General features: G+C 42.2%; 1 protein-coding gene across 1 annotated transcript in view; it reads right to left on the bottom strand.

Annotated features, from left to right (window-relative positions):
• Positions 1-18,856, bottom strand: part of kirrel3l (kirre like nephrin family adhesion molecule 3, like) — a 41,827-nt gene that overhangs the window by 15,854 nt on the left and 7,117 nt on the right. The window contains exon 2 of the mRNA XM_058745572.1: positions 183-335. Within this exon, the coding sequence (XP_058601555.1) occupies positions 183-335 (153 nt within the window). The remainder of the gene's footprint in view (positions 1-182; positions 336-18,856) is intronic.

Genomic DNA, 18,856 nt, shown 5'->3' with positions numbered 1-18,856 from the left:
CTTGCTCTAAATTTGGTTGACATATAGGAAAGTGGGTTTCTAGCTAATTACAAACCAGTGCACCATTTTGAAGCACCTTGAAAATTAATTACGTTGACTTAATTTTTTCCCCTTTCAATTCAATTTTCAAAACCGACTCAGACAATTTTTCCTTGTTTGTTTGGGCCTTATAGAATTCTTACCGGGTAGGTCTCGTTCACCGCCTAGCGCCAAGCCATCTTTGGTCCACTGCACCATGCCCCGGTATCCCACAATCACACAGGGCAAGGTTACTGATTGGCCAGCAACCACTACTTGGTCCTGGGGCTGCTGGGAAAAGTAGGCTGCTTGAGACACTGCAGGAGGAAAACACACACAAAAAAAGCATTAATACCTGGGTTGTTGTTTGATATTGTGATGCAAATATGTATAATGAGAACAGTGGATCCATGTAGTTGATCACAGACTGTGCACGCACATACATACATACATAAGTATTTATGTGCACAGTCTGTGTGGACCCCAATGATGATGAAATTTACATCAAACATTGTAAAACTAAAGCATCCTTAAAGGCTTATGACTTCATAACATTGTTCAAATGCAATGACAGACTTCAATCTACCGTGTCCTGATTTCAACAAATTAGTTAAAAAGGCATGCCATAGCATTTATACTGTTTCAGTTTTTCTTTAAATGTAGAAGTGCCACTTTTCTTTGCATCATTCTGGCTCTGTGAAATGGACCAGTAGCTAGTTGGATCACCATGCTAAACAGCAGCAAGACTCCCTCCTACTGCTGAAGTCTATCTGTCATTTTGCTCTAACCAGTCCAGCTTGCAGGTCAGTGATTTTGTACAGGGAGAGAGATGGGAAAGCACAGAACACATTAGTGCGATAGTATATTAGCGCTGAATCAGCAAGAGCCATTCCAGCTCACATTCACCATCTCTCTGCAGCTGGTAATACTCTTCCAGATACACAATGAAACACAATTTTCCTTGCAGTACCCATGCACTGGGCTCTAGGAACATATTACCATTTTACACTGATCTAAAACCACTTTGCCTACCCAACACACTCTTTTAAGTGAAGTTTCTCGACTGGTCACGTGCTGTGCTAGTTTTTTTTTTTTTTTTTTTTTTACCAAGACCAGCGAGTGGCATTTCGCTAACTGATTGATGCAGAAAAGGCTTATGTTGCATCATCTTCCGGTTGGAAGAAAAAAAAAAGCGCAGTCCGTAACACATTTTACAACAGTTTGGTTTTCTGCAATTGGCAAAGGGTCTAGGCGTCAGCTGGTCATGACTTATTTAACTCTTTCCTATGCCCATATGGCAACCTGCATAGGATGACATGGAAAACGATGTCCCATTGAGCCAGAGAATCTGTTACCACTTCCCAGAGTGGGGGAAGTGGTGTTTTTCAGTAAAATTGTATTTTAAATAATCAAAGGAGCTTTCTGCGTCCCATGAGAGCCATCCGAAACGGGCTGAGAAAGGCACCTGCCGCCTCACTGCCTTCCCTCTATTTAGGCTTTGCTGCCATCTTTCTTTCTCCTTTTTAAACACTTTTTGCTCTGTCTTTTTTGCCAAATTTGCATAGAAGCTCTCCATCCTACTGAAAAAAAATCGCAACAAATGCACCCAGACTAAACAACAGAGCCTTCTCTCTCTCACTATCCCAGTCACTTTTATGTACACACACGGCCTTCTTACACACATTTCTGTGTTTCTCCATTGCAAGAACTTCATGATTGGATCTGGTGCATCATGAGCCCTCTTGAAAGTAGAAAGATGGCAACCAGCCAGAAGTAACTAATCCATTCACATGAGATTTCAGAGAAAGTGAGGGGGGAAAAGAGAGGTTTTAGAAGGGGAGGGCTGTTACTGGTTCTTCAAAAAGAAATGGACCGTCCCCCCATTTTTTCTGTCTTTCCTCCTCTTTCTTTGCCCTTTTATTTCTGTGTGGTTAAATAGGAGAATAGGGTGCCAGTGGCGGATAAAGAGGGATCTATTCAGCTGGTGCTAAACCCCTCTGAAACTTCTCTCTTTGGGCCAGGGGTGTTTAAACAGACAGGGTAGGGGGCCCCACCCCAGGGGGGCCAGCAAGACGGTGAAAGGAGGGCAACATACGGTGGCCAGAAACACACTATTGTCCTCTTGTCCCTTGGTTTTAATAGGCCTCTTCATTTCCAATCAATCCTGCTAAATGCAAGTTTAATAGCTTTTCAATAGCGGCTTTTCCCCCCCTGAGGGAGCCCAGGATTTTCTTTCTCCTCCATCCTCTCTCACTCTCTGTTGTTCTCACTTTCTCTCTCTCACTTCATCATTCTCACTGCATTTCTTTGAGCTGAAAAGGGGCTTCCGAGCTTGGCTGACAGAGTTTGGTCGAGACTCAATTATCCACTCCATCAAGGGGTGCAGCAAAGACCATCCACCCCCCTAACCTCCTACACAACCCCACACCAGTGTTCTCTCTCAGAAACATAAGCTTTCTTTCCCTCCGAGGCAAAGGCCAGTGCAGATTTCAGGTCTTTTCAAACTTGCTCTTTTCTCCCACTTGTGCTGACAGTCCTCTTTTCTTCTCTTGAGGATGGACACAACCAGACAGTATAAGAAATAGAGTAGAGGGAGACACTGCAATAAAATGGAAGTACCAACTTTCTACTGGGCAGGCAAATTGGTTTGTTAAAACATAACTGACAAATAGCCATTTTAAAATGTAAATGAAAATAAGAGAAAAACACTAATTTTGACACTACTATTTACTACCACCCTCAGATCCCCTTGCACCCAACAAGTGTCCCATTCCCTAGGGAACTCTTACTGAGAGAAGGATACCAATGCTCAGAGCTTAGTTGTCTCTCTTCCAAAGACCTACCTAGTTTCTTCCCTACTTCATGATTCAAATGTTACTTTTAGTAGGCTATTAAACCTTTTCTTAGTTGAGTATTATTTTCATGCTATTGTATATTACTGCGAAAAAAAAAAAATCGAAATGATCAGAAACTAAGTAGCAATTACCTCTTTATTTTTGGAAACAGACTTATGGAAGCCCTCTATGACACATGTTTTTCATGTGTCGTAGAAAAAAAAATAGACAAGATCAAAAGAGCTAAATATGACTCTTCTGTCAAAAACAAAACTCGTTTTGACAATATTATTAGTGACGGTATTTCTAAGCCAAGCTTTTAACTGTATGTTTATATAGAATCGTTCTTTTTTGTACAGTCCTGCCATCCCTGGAGTTCCACTTTTATGAGATATTGAGTCTTTTTACAGATACTGTAATTGTGTTGTGCTTCTGGGATTCTCCTTTTTGCATCAGGTACTGGATGAACATCGATTGCAATTAAAGAATCTTGCCCCAGCATCTAAATGTTTACGAGCTGTGATAATTCATCAGGATGAGCCGATGTTTAAAGGCTTTTGTACATTCAATAGTTCCTCTTTAGACCCCTCACTGAGTTGTGCCTCTGTGCATGTCTTTAATCACTCTCTCTCACACACACAAGACATTCACAGCTTGCATCAGGGCCCATTTACAAGTTACGCACCCGTATCAATGCACGCACCCGGCCGTATGAGCAAAACCAAAAGCATCTTTATTACTCTTGAAACGCATGTAGACATTCACACGCACAAACCCACATATACAGCAAAACGGGTTCACACCACAGGAGTGATTCAGTGCTCTCCAAATCTTGCTCCAAGAGAAGCTCGACAAAATATCACATCTGGTTAATGAGTCATTTCAAATTGGAATAATTCCTCCTTGCTGAATTAGCCAATTCTTTAACGGCATGTTAGCAGCTTAATTACATGAGTTCATTCCTGACAGAGAAGAGAGGGATGAAAGAAGGGAAAAAAGACGAATAAAAAGGAGGAGGTGTTGAGATGAAGAGCAGCAATGGTGGGAGAGAATTTACTTTTTTTTTTAAGGTAGACTCTTTTGAGGTTTCCTAAGCCTCTCCTGCTTAGAATGCCCTCAAGGAAAGAACAAAAAGTGATTTAACACGAACAAAAGTTCATAAACGGTAAAGGAAAATGAATATAAAATATAAAACAGGATAATAAATAGTGTACTTACATAATGAGCAGGTCAGACAAAAGGCTTGGTATTAACATGGCTGTCTGGCTCATGCAATGTCATTACAAGGTACCATAACAAATAAAGAGGTGCGTGGGATAAGACAGAGAAAGCCGTCTCTAAAAGCTACGTTGTGATTTGCTCCACAGTGTGTGGCATCTGCGTGTGCCTGTGTGTTTACGCGTTCCCCCTTCCCCTAGTAACAAGGTCACAACACACTTGGCCTGATACACTTTAATCCGGATTTTTTCAAAATGGAATATCATTTCACGGCACTGGATGGAAGCAGAGAGGAGTGTGTGTTCATGTGGTGGCGTAAATAGGGCAGGCGTGCTGTGGGGATTGCGGCTCACATTTAGTTGCTACTTTGACACAGTGACTTTGTCTTTTTTTGTCACACGTTAAGTGCAGCTGCAGCTGGGCCTGACTTGAGCATGACATATTAAAGAGCTTTGCTTTTTTCTCTCACTCTCCCCTACTTTCTCCAGGCTGTTTTTAGAGCCCAGGATGCGTCTGAGGAGAGTGCCATGCACTCTGCCTCACTGGGACGAACGGACGAACAGATGTTAGCAATGATCCCTCTCTGGTCTACCCTCGCTAGAGACAGCGGGGAGTCTTGATGGTATTAGTGAAAGTGTATGTTTGTGTGTGTGGCACTTGGTTTCGCCCCTGGCACAGTTGCAGATAAATCAGAATATTTATCCCATGTCAAGCCATATTTAGCCCTCCCTCAACCTCTTCACTGTTTGTTCTGACAACTCTGATTATAAACAGTGAAGATGTAGCAAGAGGGTAATACAGCTTACATGGATTCATGATCATGCTAAAATCTATGTAGACAGATAGATAGATAGATAGATAGATAGATAGACACTGCTTTGCTTGCCAAAAACTTATGTGCATCATTTCATTGTTGGATAATTTCAAAAAATGCAAGTGACCCGCATTTGAACGCAGATAAAGTGATATCTCAATCAAATTCATTCCACCATTTCCTGTCCTGTAAATTATAGAAAAGCCCTGAATCACCGAATTGTTCAATTCACCCTTTTCGTAGCCTGCTCTTCTATTAAGTTCAAACAGCACCTTGAGCATTGTGCTCAAGACTCGTCTAGAGGAGAGATAGGAATACGAGAGAAAGAAGGGTAAAGGGGTGGATGAGTGCAGTGGAAAAAGAGAAAACTAGTGTGAAAAAGTAACTTGCTGGAAATAAACAGGGCTGGCTAAAAGCGATCCATTGTGCCTGCTTCAGATAAGGCCACTAAACCCGAGCTGGAAAGCGCTGAGCTCCATTCTGCGCCATGGAATTATCCTTTTGTTTGGTGTGGGTAGACTCTATTGTTTCATTCTCATTGTGGAGGGTGAGCGTGTGTTTCTGTGTGTGTGTGTGTGTGTGTGTTTGTGAAATAGTTTAAGCACATGTGAAGTCCTTGTAACAGTCTGCATTTGAAAAGTATCCCTTGTAAACATAGCCGTCTCCTCTACCTAATGTCCAAACTAACTGAGCCAAGGGCCACTGGTATTTGCTTCTGTAGTTTCAGAACCTGCCACATTTCATTCCTTTCTTCTCTCCCTCATTCTTGCTTTTTCCATTCGCACCTTATCTCCTGCCTCGCATTCCAGTCGCATCTTCCCCCCTTTCTTTCTCACTTTCAGTGTTGTTTTGTGTCTAAATTGCAGCCTAACAGCTTTTTAAGAGCTGTTTGCAGGGGTTTAATCCTCCTAGCCTCTTATTCAGTCGGCAGTCTATTGTAAGCATCCTGGCACGGTGCGAGACCCTTTTCAAAACGACCATACAGCTCATCCATCCATCACACCTTCTTCCTCTGTCCTTCCCTCTCTTCTTCTAGCCCCTCCAATCCCTTTAGTAAACCCCCACTTTTTCTTTTCCCTCCATCCCTCTCTCTTTTCTCCTGTCAGCCAGGCCTGATCCCCGGCATCAATGCTGAGCAGGGCCCTTTTCACAGTTACATAAGGTGTGACAAATTGTTGATTTGCCTTCTCCATGCCTTTTTCTGCTCCTCTCTCCGCATTCCAGACACCCTGTCCCTTGCTCACACCCTCCCTGTCCCTGTCCTTTCTCTATTTATCGGCATGAAAATTGCAGGGGTTCAAGTCAGCCTGTCGACAGAGAGAGTGAAACTGGGATGATGGGGGGTCCGCAGTGGCAAAAAAACAGAGAATAGGACATAAGAGCTTCCAGCAGGGGTGGAGAAGGCAAGAACAGGCTTCTGACAGATAGAGGGCTCAAACAAGCCCATGCTTTTGAGAGGAATGTAGGAAATCTATAATCAAGCATCTCACCCTGCAGTTATTTCTCACTCTGTCTTATTCTCTTGTTAGTGGTGTTTGCTAAGGCAATTTCTCGTAGTTAGGGTTAGGCTGACTATAGACATGATTTATATTTGCATTTGTTCATTTCACAGAAGATTTTATTCAAAGCGATGTGTAACCCTCAAATCATGTGGTTTATTGATGAGTGTTGTGCTATTGCTTTTCTAAGTAATCAAACTTAAAAGTTTTACTTGGCAAATGACAAAACTGGCAAGGAGGGACCTAAGCCATCTAGAGACCTGGGTCTAAATAAGTAATCACCTAGAAACCATCCAGAACAACCTGCCAACCACCCAGAATACCCTTAATCGCCAAGATTTGCAAAAGGAAAAAAAGTTTTAATCTTGGCCTGACAACAGCGGGTAACAATGACCACATCATCAGATCGTGTCAACCCTACCAGGTCAGATAATAAGGGTGTTAAATAGAGAAATATGCGTGTATGTATGTATGTGTGTGTGTGTGTGTGTGGCGCTTAGGTCCTCTACTTGCAGCAGAGTCTGTGTCTGTCACGCACTCCTCTCTGCTGTGCCGCGTCTCTGGTGATCGTCAGAACTTTTCCAAGTGTCATTATTCCAGCGTTCCCATTCTCACTCTCCCACTTCAGAGTCTAAGAACTCCTCTACTCGCAGACGGGAAAGCTCTCCGCTAGGAACACAAAGAGGCTGGGTAGAGAAAAAAAAACTAGAGAGGGAAGGAAGAGGGGGAGGATGAGATTGTCTCTACACATCAGCCAACTGTCTTGACAAGATGTTGATTGAGCCAGTCTTGTCATTTCATTCCTGCAGGTCTCCTGGTATTTTCTGGAGACGGTTATTGCTGCTGCTCTCCCTTCTCTCACTCTACTTTATCTACTTTCCGTGCCGCCTTTCTCTAATTCTCTCTCTCCTACAGCATGCACCAATCACAATTTATCTCTCTCTTGCTTGCTCTCTGTTGCTTAGTGTACAGTATGATCTAAGATCTACTATGCTTTTAAATCATTAGCGTTGTGTGCTCTTTGCATAAATGTGTGGGTAGCTGTATGCACCAACGCCCCCACAAAGATGGAAACAACTACAATCAGTCCGCCTCTGATGGGCCTCATTCACTGTGAGGAAAAATAAATAAAGACAATAAAGGCAAATTAATAAATAAATAAACATCGCTTTTATATGCACTCTCGTTTCATTCCTTTGGCTGTGAAGTCGGGGTAAACAACACTGAGAAAAAGCAACAGTAAATATGGCAAGATGATTAAAAATCCATAAAGTCAATGAAAAGATCACATTTAAACGTCCCCCACTTATTCACCTTTGTTGATCTCTCTGCCCTGCACTCACTTTCAAAAAGCAAATGAAATGAAAACAAAGAAATCTAGCACTTATACTGAGCTATTGGGATGCTAGACTCAATGCCCTGGGGTGTCAATTAATTTAGTCTGGGGATTTGTGGCCTACACTTCCTAATTGAGCCCAGTGGAGGCCCCTGTGGCTCTCTGTGATAGGAGGAAGTGCGTTTCATAATTAATACGTTTTTTTCCCCTCATACTGTCTTTATTATTATTATTTTTTAATGAGGAAGTGATGTTGTAAATGTATGCATCTCATTAAAGCAAAGAGGGCCATGCACTTTATTGGTCTAAATGCAGAGAAGAAAGGGAAAATAGCTGTAACCTCAGTTGTTAGTGGCATATTGAAGTCTGTGCATGCATGGGAGTATGAATAAAGAGAGATGGGTTCAATGAATACCTTGTTAGGGTTGTTCAATGTGTGTGCTTTTTTTACCGCTTGGAGGTTAATGTGGCACTGGCAGTTCTATTGAAGCTTTCTAATTTGATGTTTTTTCCTTTCTCCTCGAAATAGAGACTGGCCATGGCTGAGTGTTGTTTTTGAAGACCACCGGTTTGTTTGATGTATGAGAGATTTAATTTCTGTTCTATTACAATTTCCCTTTAGCTTCATTCTGCCTGTTTTGCTTCCTTTCTTGCAACACCTATGTGGTGGCGACTTCTATCCGCATCACGTAACAGTATACAATTAAACAAACAGCTCCTTCATCTCTCTGGGGAGGGTGGCATCGGCTGAAACAATGAGCTGCCTCTTCACCAGTGAAAGGGCTGACCCACACCCACGGACGGCCTTCAAAACCGCCGTGATTAATCGATGTCTGTGGTTTTCTCAGTCTCCACATTTTGCATTTCCTTCCTCCATCAAGTTAAGGTGGTAGGGGGGTTGGGTAGTTTAATTAAAGACCGAACTTTCTTGTTCATCAGATTAGCCTGGACTCAAAGTGGTCTTTTAACATGACTGATGACTAAAACCCTCCAGAACACAAAATAACGGGTGGCGAAAGAGGATAGAAAAAGGATTGAAAAAATCTTACCTGCCGACCTCAATACATCCTGGCTTGCTTAGCGCAAAAGAGAAGAGGGAGGGAGGAAGGGGAGAAAAAAAAAAGTAATTTCCTGAAACTCCATTTCTTTGGTGGTGATTAGCAAAGAAGCGTAATTAGGCTGAAATGTGAAGTCAGGATTTTTTTTTTTTTTTTTTGTCTTTACGGATTGAACCACTTCCTCTGGAAAAATCTGGCCCTGATTAATGAATGAATGATTAATGAGAGAACTAATAAATCAATTAATTATTAAGCAAGCACTCTGAACAAGAGAAAAGGGAGGATGAGAATGAGGGAGAGATTGTGAACGTAGCCACACACAAATCGTATGAAAAACCTTTAGCTGAGCGTAACTGTGTTATCCAGACAACAAAGTATTAGTTTTAGCCAAAAAGTGACTTCTTAATGTTAGTTCTAGCCAAAAATCTGACATACGCACATTCGTTTTCACTGATTGGTGTCATCGTGTTTCAACAAGACAAGAAGTTGTAACCCTGAAGCGCATAGGTGGCAAATCTTCCTTCCCCGCTTCATCCCTCCTTCCAACTTCCTACACCCTCCCCAGTTAACTAGGACACTCTATCAATCTTTGATAATACTTGGCGTGGGCTGTGGCTGCGAGACCAGCGACGGGAGAGTCGAGGCAGAACAGCATGGCGTGATGTATGAAATGTGGGCCGTGCCAGTAACAATGATATACTGTAGCGTTTTCCAGTCAAGTTTGACCTTTTTTCCTCCGCTGATATTAATCGCTGCAGTGCCAGAATACATGTCTGATCTATTTCTCCCCCAGGAACCCCGTGCACTTTACAGTGCCGCTCTGGCCTCTCCATGTCTTTGCTAAGCTTTCTTTATCTCTCTCCCTTCTTTCTTTCGCTAAGACTACCCCCCATCGGAGTGCACCTTCACACCAGGATGTGCCACCTGACTGTTATTTTATGATTGGATAGGTTTGTTGTGGCCTTTTAAAAATGTGACGTGCCCCTGTAAACCTTCAACTCCCCAGTGCACAAGACCCAGCTTAAACATAAGAGAACTTGCTTTGTGATAGCCAGAGATATAGATCTCTATGCTTTGGCTGTGGCATTATTAGCTGAGCATCTGAGCAAGAGGAATGGACACTGAGCTTTTGAAGAGAGTCTCCTGGGGGCTTTGGAACCGGGCAACCTACAGAAGAAGTCGAGAAAAAAGAGAAGGAGCCTCAAGGCTGTTTGGCAGGATTGTTCCTAGTTAATGTGATGGAAAATGCCAAGTCCCTCTCATGCTCTCTCTTTCTCCCTTTTTCCCTGTTCTCCTCCTTTTCACTATCTTCTTGTTGACTGGTGCTATGCTGCCAGAGTGGAATTGCAGATTTCTCCGGTCTCAATTGAGTGAAAAGGGCTTTGTCCCTCCATTTGGGGTGGATCATTGACTAGAGTTTGGGACATATGGTCCCTGTGTGCTGGTGCCTGCCTAGCGCTGCTGAAGAATGCAGTGGGAGGGACACTTGACCTCCCTGCTCTTCTTTTAACACCTAGTGTGCCTAACTCAGCTAGTGGCATGATGAACTTAAACACTTCATTGTGTGTCTTCCTTTCGTTAGGGATTTTTTTCCCTCCTGTCGTCAGCTCTAAAAATTAACCGACCATGGGAGGAGTGCCAATAGCGATGGGTGCTATGTTGAAAAACCTCCTTCTTCCTAGCCTTAAGCCCTGTTCACACCTGGTATTAAGATCATTCTTAAGCAATTCAATCATGAGTGGTCAGCTGAGACACGTTGCTGTTTACACCTGGTAATAACTTGCATCTAAAATGCAATGAAAGAAATAAAAAGTTGTGGATAGATCATCAGTCAATTATTTTATTTCAAAGACAAACCTCAAAATGTTTCTGGATCCTATTTAAATATGTCTTCAGCAATTTCCTGTTTCAAACAAATCTCCAAAAATAGATGTTAATACCAGGTAAACATCATTCACTCTTTATCTATCCTAAAACAACTTGCACAACTTATTCTTTTATGCTTTAACACACACACACACACACACACTCTCTGTTTGGCTGGACAGTTAAGCAGACAGCAGTAATAGATGGACGCTGTCTGGTTGTGGCAGTATCTCTGATGCCCAGGCCCATATTGGAATGTCTCAGCGTGTTTTCCTGTGATAAGGCTTTTAATTAAGTGTCTAACAAGGGCGTCTGGGGGTGTCCATCGAAGGGACATGGCCACCTGTGTACAAGCCCATTATCCAGAGACAGAGGGAGAGAAAGAGAAGAAAGAGTGTGTGAGAGAACGAAAGATAGGCAAGAGCAGAGAAAGGCAGAAATAGATGAACAAAGCCACGCACACACATGCATACAGGCTTTCCACTCTGTAGGAACCTAATTCCCTGTACGGTCACAGCCAGGACACCAACGGATCCAAATCATGATTTACGCACTAGACGCCATGACTGCTTTAAAGATTACATAAACAAAGCTTTATTAGCAGGTAAGGCTCAGTTTCTTGGCTACTTCATAGGCTGGTAAACAAGGGAGGTATGTGCTCTTAATTCATTACTCCTGTTCAACCGACACGGTGTTGATGCCGGAGCCCAACACTGGATCTATTCTGCTAATCTCCACCATAGGAAAAAAAAACAAACAAAAAAAAAACCTCAAACCAAACTCCTCATATTTAATACTGTTGGACTGGACTCTAGTCACTTTATTTAGTAGATAAAAATTATAAATTAATATTTATTATTAATAAATATAATGTATTCATTGATTAATATGCTTTTTATTAATTAAGTTAAATTATTTCTAATTGTTGCAGCAAATATATTAAATATAATATATAATCGTACTATATAATTATACATTATTTGGGTATCTGTCTATCTATATACCTCAATTCAAATCAAATTAATGTTAAATGTTAAATCAATTTTCAATTCATTTCTGAAATTATAAGTTTCACAGATTCCCCGAGCCCTGGCTCCAGCCTCAGCACCATTTCAGTGGAAAAAGGGTACATAGGTGTCGCTATCGATCATTACAACATCTAGATAATCTGGAGATTGCTTGCCTGCAGCTCGGCAGTGTTCCAGTGACGTCTTTACAGGATATGGGTTTGGATCTTAGGAAGCACAAATCAATCTCTATAGATTCCGATATTTGGGAGGGAAAAAAAGGATTGTACCATTTAGCTTTTCCACTCCAGCAGTTTTTGTAGGGAGAATAAGAAGGAGAAAGAAAGGGTATCACCCCAACAGAAACAAAGGTAAAGAGAAAAGGGGGGAAACATCTGACCTGCAAGTGTAAATGAATGCATCCTCTACGTAACCTATTATAATTCAACAGACATAAAATGTTATATTTGTAAAATACCTTTCTATCTTCCCTAATGAATAACTTCCCTCTCGTGCAATCTGTTCCACCTCCTCTTGTCCACTCTCATCCCTCCATCCGAAGAAACCACTCAATCTTCCTTCTTGAGGGAGGCTTCCTTTAAATCTTAATTAAAACCAACTCCAAAAGCCCATCTCCTCCCAGGGGCAAGCTTGAAATCAGCTTAGAACAATCAAGCTTACGGATTAGGTTCCTGGGGAAATGAGGAAAAGCAAAGGAAAGAGAGAGGCACAACACAAAGAACAGAAAGACGAGGGAAAAGAGTTCCCCCACCCTTTCTCACTCAGGGTGGTGACTAGAGTCTGGTCTTGACCTATCAACCCCACTTTCTTGCAAGATTAAGCCACTAGCGATGCTCCTAGCGAAGGTAAACAAAGGTTGGGAACAATGGCCACCAGGCGAGAACCTTATTGGATTTTAATTAAGTGCCAAGAGAGAGTGTTAAAAAGGACTATGGGACGCAGAGGGGCTCCAGTGTTCACAATCCCGTAGAGCACATTTCTCATGCTTCACATTTTACACTTTTTCTTTTTGTGCGACCCTTGCTCCTACTATCCACCTTTTCTTTTTCAGACAAAAAAAGCTCCTTAGCCTGTTTGCCCACTCGTTCACATTGTGAGAACAACAAACAGTCTTCACTCCCCGCTCCTTAGAGAACTATTCGTCACCCGCCTCGTTTCACCCCGATCCCAGGTTATCGCTCTTGGGCTCCCTCTCTCTCTCTCTCTCTCTCTCTTAACAAGGTGAAACAAGACTCGGCCCCCTGAGGAGGCAGCGCCAGTGATAAGGTTAAAATGGGCCGAAAAAATGGAGGCGATTATTTGATATTGGACAGATTGAATTATCTAGATTGAGAGTGCAAGAGAGGAGGGGATGCTGGTTTGGCTCCGAGAGCCAAAAGAAAGATAGCGTGAGGCAGAGAGGGAAAGAAAGGAAGAAGGCTGGGCAGAATCATTTTTCTCCAGCATTGCCATTTGTGCCAATGAGGACCAGCCTGATATTAATGACCACTCAACTCGTGGCCAATGGAGGAGTTTTTACCTCTTAAGGGGCAGATTGTGAACGGCACAAAGTAGGCCGTTAATTTGACAGAGAGCAAGTCAGCCAATGGTAGATTTGCGAAGACTGAGAGAACTGTAGAGACATTCATTGCACCTGTTGGCTCCCTCTCTATCAGACCAACAAGGTTCTACAACTACTAATTATACTGCTAACTAATGAACATAGAAAAAGCTTTCTCTCAGTGCCTCTAAAAAAAAATCCAAATACACACAAACACCATGTGCCTGGCCAGAGACAGGCCATCATCACCTCAGCAGGCACCAAAAGAGAGCTGTTAATTGGTGTGAAAACACACACACTGACTTGTGTTATGGGTATTCGATGAAGCTGGCACTTGTTAACTGGATACACTGAATCACAGGGAGAGACGGAGACAAAAGGGAGAGCTGGAGAGGTTTTTTGAGAGGATAGAGACCCCACCTTCATATTTGTGAATTATTTGCTTGGCTCTAAGGAACATGGCTAATGAGTTTGTCCCACTTTAAACTCTGGTGTTTTATAAAAATCAGTGATGGCAACACTCTCAGGAAGCTTCCACCGACAAATAAGTACACTTCACACCTTCGCACTGACATGCCCACAGTACAAACACCTTTGTGCAATATAAATTGAATATAAAAAGAAAAAACACCCTCTCTTTTTTCCCTACCGAGTTAAATCTGCTTTGCTTTTACACTTAAGTGAGCCCATTAATAACATTAGCAAAACAAAAGAGGTTTCGCACCAAGCTACCGCATCACACTGGGACAAAAGACTCAGCTTTAACAGAGCCTTTTAAGGTTCTGGCTGACAATTCAAGACTCTTTCATGGTGAGTTTGGACCATAGATTTCTCAGATGCCTGGTAAACGAGCGAAAGCTTGCAGCGTAAGGACTGTTACAGGGCTAATCACTAGCATGGATGATCACTGAACCTCCCTGTGGCTCTGTTGAAAGGGGGCTTGGGTTGGCCTCTTTGCTCTCTGTTACTGATCAGCCTGCTTAAGTAGCTTGTGATTGAGGGGGTCCATTAGAAGCCTATCCATCACCTCCTCTCAACAAGCTGAGTGAAAAAGTGAAGACATCAGACACACCCCTGCACCAGTTTCTACACTTAATAAATGTCCACATTATTCAGAATACAACTGTCAAGACTTAAATAGTTAAAATTCCCAAATCTAACTGACCCTTCGTTAAACTCTGGCCATCTTGATTACTGCTGCTAACTTGCACAAACTTTGTAGAACATCACATAGGAACAAACTGGAAAATTCTGTGAATTTGTGGATTTGCAGTAATACGTGCTCATAAAGTGATAAATAAAAAATTGTACTTGATTAACGGATTTTAGGAACTATAACATTGCATTTTTTTCCTGCCATTTTTCTTTAAAGAAGCTCAAATTACAAAGAAAAACCTAGACAATCAGAATTGAGGCAAATACTTCTTACAATCAGCTTAAAGGAAAACCCTCATTTGATCATGATTACAACTGATAACATCAGTGTAAGTGAACAGCACATTTACTGCTGTACTGTGAACTCTCAAGTTACTATTGTACTACAATGACCTGAATCAATATGTAAAATAGTGTTAAAAGAAAGACTGTAAGTTTGTAACATTAATTTACATTTTAAAAATTGGAAACAGACAAACTACCCTTTTTTTCTGTGGTTCTATGGTACCATATACTTTCTGGATATCTTGTGGATCTATAAGTGACCCAGCCAGAACATTTAATGATTTTCTGTAATATTGAGTTCAAATATTATATACCTTACTTAGGTATAATTGGTCAGTATGTTTTCAAGGCTGGACTTACACCGTGTCTACACCGGACGCGGAAAAACATTTTATTTATTTTTTTGCTTTATTTGGCCATGCTAGCAGTACAAAGCTGAAAAGGAAATACTCCCTTAAAAAAGCTCCCACAAATTCCTCTGCCTGTGAAATCCCTTCATATCTACACAAGCTTTCTCAAAGCTGCAGCTCCACCAAAACTCAGCAAAACATTGACTTTGGAAATGAGATGTCAGTATCATATAACAACCTTTCACATTTGTGCCATTTTCTAGAGGCCTTCATAAATCATCACTAAATCTCCTCGCAGTGGGATGCAGTTCATAGAGAAAGCTGAACCCATATCTTCAGGCAGGAGAATATCTCGAAGAAGAACCCAGAGAAGTGCGGTTCCAAGCAGGAACACGCTCCTTATTCTTTCACCTGCTCTGAGGTGGCCCTGTTTGGGAACGCTTGAAACCAAGCAGCCTGCTGCGTACAAAGCCAGCCTGGAGCCCGAAGCTGGAAGACCCGCTGTGTCCTCCAATACCAATGCATCTTTTTCTCAGCATACTGGTGAGGCTGTTTTTGTCACACCTCGGTAACATACACAATCCATTTGAGAAGAAAGCAAAAACAAGTGGCTTGGGGTAAAGTACCAAGCAGTTTGCATTAGCATCAGACCTTTTATTCCTGTTTTCTCATTCTATCCTCCACACATGAGCCAGCCCACACTTCCTTGCCTGCTTGATGGCTTTTCTTATTTATTTGTCCTATTATGCTTTTTCCTTTATACAAGTAACACAAAATAAGGATGGCAAGGAAATGTTTTTCTCTAAAAAAAAAAAAAAAGGATGGCAACACAGGGTACAAATAATGCTCTAGATCACACTGCATAATGGATACCTCGCTAGTAAAGCTGCTTAGCGTGATATATTTTAGATCACGTTGGTCTATCAGTACCACTAGCCAAATGTTGCTGGTGAACAGCATGGCTATATATACCACCATCACAGAAACTCATGCTAGCCTAAGCAGATCTTTTCAGCCGAGTAGAGTGAAGTATTGTGGGACTGTGGAGCCTATTCCATTCTAATCTGCATAATAGGCATATTTATGCATGCAGCCGCATAAAAAGTGTCACTTTGTGAGGCGGCTTGGTAAAGTTCTAAAAAGCTCAGCTAATGTAAGCATCGGATCACTTTTTTAGACTTCATCTGTCCATACAAACTCATTATTCACTCCAAGAGACATTATGTTTAGCAAGCAACTTCTCTTTCCTTTTGTCTCTCTTTGTTTCTTGTTCTCTTTGTCTTCGATCTCACTCCCTCCCTCTCCTATTTATCTCTGTCCTTATCTGTGACTGACAAGCACCCCACACCAGTGTTTACAGCAAGCCAGAACCAGGGAGAGAATTTCAAAAGTAAACAGCCAATATCCTGTGCAACAACGCTGAGGAAGCTCTTTTCAGTGTGTATCGTGTACCTGTCCCTGTGTGTGTGTGTGTGTGTGTGTGTGTGTGAACTTCCTCTTCAACTCCACAGAGAACTGCAGGGTTTGGACGCCTTGCCCAGACAATAGTCACAGACCATTAGAGGTTTCTCTGTCTTTCTCTGTGCAGGGTTTGGTGCTGTAATCCGTTACAGCCCTCCCACAGCAGTAGAGCGGCTGGAATGCATCAATCAGGAAGGTCCAGGGGCACTGCCTGACATTACCTCATCGTCTGAAAGAGGCTGTGTATCAAATTCAACCCATCAACACTACTACAGCCCCCACACCCCCCACCCCGCTTTCCCTTTCATCCACCCAGCTCCGGCCAACCTGTGCATTCAAAGCTTGTCTGCTTTGTTACGGCTTCATCATTGCCCCCAGGTGTCTCCAAATGCCCTATCCGGTCTCCTGTGTCAGACAGTCACTTTTCATCTGGTATGTCTTTGTTACTGTGTTTCCTACTTTTAAACTGGGAGAACAGATGAAGGGGTTCCTTCACACCAGTACAAACGTATCCATTACCTTCAGAGCTAAGATGCTGGAAGTTAATCTGTTTGACCCCCCTCTTTTCCTCTCTTCCCTTTCTGCCTTGGCACACCACTTTGTCAAGCCGCATGGACTACTGAGCCTTCCACACCTTGGCTTAATGGTTCTCTCGCTTTCTTTGCTGCCATCCTTTCTACTTTCTAAATCATTTGATCGCCCCTTCTATTTTCCAAAGGCACTGGCTTGTTTCAGATAACTTTGGATCGCTCGATAAAATTACCATGTTTGGACACATGAGTGACGGCGGAAAGCTTGTTTGACGCGCCTTGACTGACACCCCTCACTTGATAGCAAATTGGCCAGCTTCTCCCTCGACCTCCCACTGTGGCGTTCAAAGCCATGCCGTAATATCCCAGCAATCAAGAACAAGAAAGACTGTGGGGAGAGAAAAGGAAAGACATACATGCTTTTCTCAATTTCTTGCCCAGCTGTCTGAAAACTAAACAGAGATGCCTTTCAACCCTGGTGTGGTGGGGGAGGTTGAGTGAGGTCTTCTCTCCGGTGTGGAGTATTATGGTTAACGGTTGAGCTCACAATCACAATATTTGCGCGCACATTCCACTGGGGTTTCCAGAGAAGAAGAACTATTTGGTTAAGGGATGTGAGTGTGTGTGCGACAGAGAACGAGACAGAGAAAGACAGAGAGAAAGAGAGAGAGAGTGAGAGAATGAGTTCACAAATAGCTGATAATGAGGGTCTTCCTGTCTGCATGACAATCTTTATGCCAAAGGCTCAAGTAGGTTCTGTGCTGAGCTGAGATCTGTCGTTTAATATGATGCTATCTCATAATGGAAGCAGGTGTAAGATCCTATGCTGATACAGAATCTAGACAGCGTTAGCGGAACTGAAATCAGTGTCCTACTAGTGCATGGAAGTCAAAGACTATATTACTATATCAGTATGAAATACTCCATAATATCCTGTTTGTAGATAAAACAGGACAGATAAACTAACAGAAAAGCTTTACTGCACACATCTAAAAAATGTTTAACAAATAAAAACTGGCCTGCATAATGTGACATTGTGTCAAAACCTAAAATGACTTTGACACCACTGTACCAGATCACATGAAATGCTTTAAACTGAATATCAGGGGCAAAGTTTGATCCTAAAGCATCGCACACAATATTACAATCAGACTGTGGCTTTCTTGAGAGCTTTTCTGTCTCTCTCAGGCACACAATGTCTTCTGTGATGGAGTAATCGTTAATTAAGCAGTCAGGCTTTGACTAATCACCCTACAAAGGGCATGCAGCTTTAACCACGAGACACTCATCTCAGCTGCCCCTTTGGCACACCCTTCAACTGTGTGTGTGTGTGTGTGTGAGAGAGAAACAATCAATTACTTCTAGCTGTCGGTCCATCTGAACATCTATGACTCATCAATGAATGTATGCATGAATCCATAAGTACAACAAACCCCACAACAGATAATAGAGGAACATAATGTCAAATCTTGCTCAATGATTTGCAGTACAGCATTTTTCCCCAAACGTAAACACAAAAAAAATCTAATATTCAATAAATAAACAGACAGATAAAATTAATGAACAGTTTTCATAGCAGAATTGTATTTTTTTCCACTGCAGAAAACATCCTCGCTTATCAGGGCCATCTTTAAGACCGGGTTTAGGGATCTCGGCCCGAGAGGATAATATGAGCCCAGATATTGCAGCAACATGGAAGATAAATTTCAATTTACTGTTGCTTTCTGTGTCACAGCAGGAGATATGAAATTTTGTCTTGGAGGACTGGAGGTGATAGTAAAATAGGAGCCGATGTGCGCTCTACCAAATCCCAGTTCATTCTACACAGGCATGTGTCAAAACACTTCCTTGCTCCTGTTCGTAC

The sequence above is a fragment of the Onychostoma macrolepis genome, chromosome 15 (genome assembly GCF_012432095.1).
Source record: "Onychostoma macrolepis isolate SWU-2019 chromosome 15, ASM1243209v1, whole genome shotgun sequence".
In the NCBI taxonomy this organism is placed as follows: Eukaryota; Metazoa; Chordata; class Actinopteri; order Cypriniformes; family Cyprinidae; genus Onychostoma; species Onychostoma macrolepis.
The sequence above is the reverse complement of the archived record's forward strand: the minus strand, read 5'-3'. Positions and strand labels throughout refer to the sequence as shown.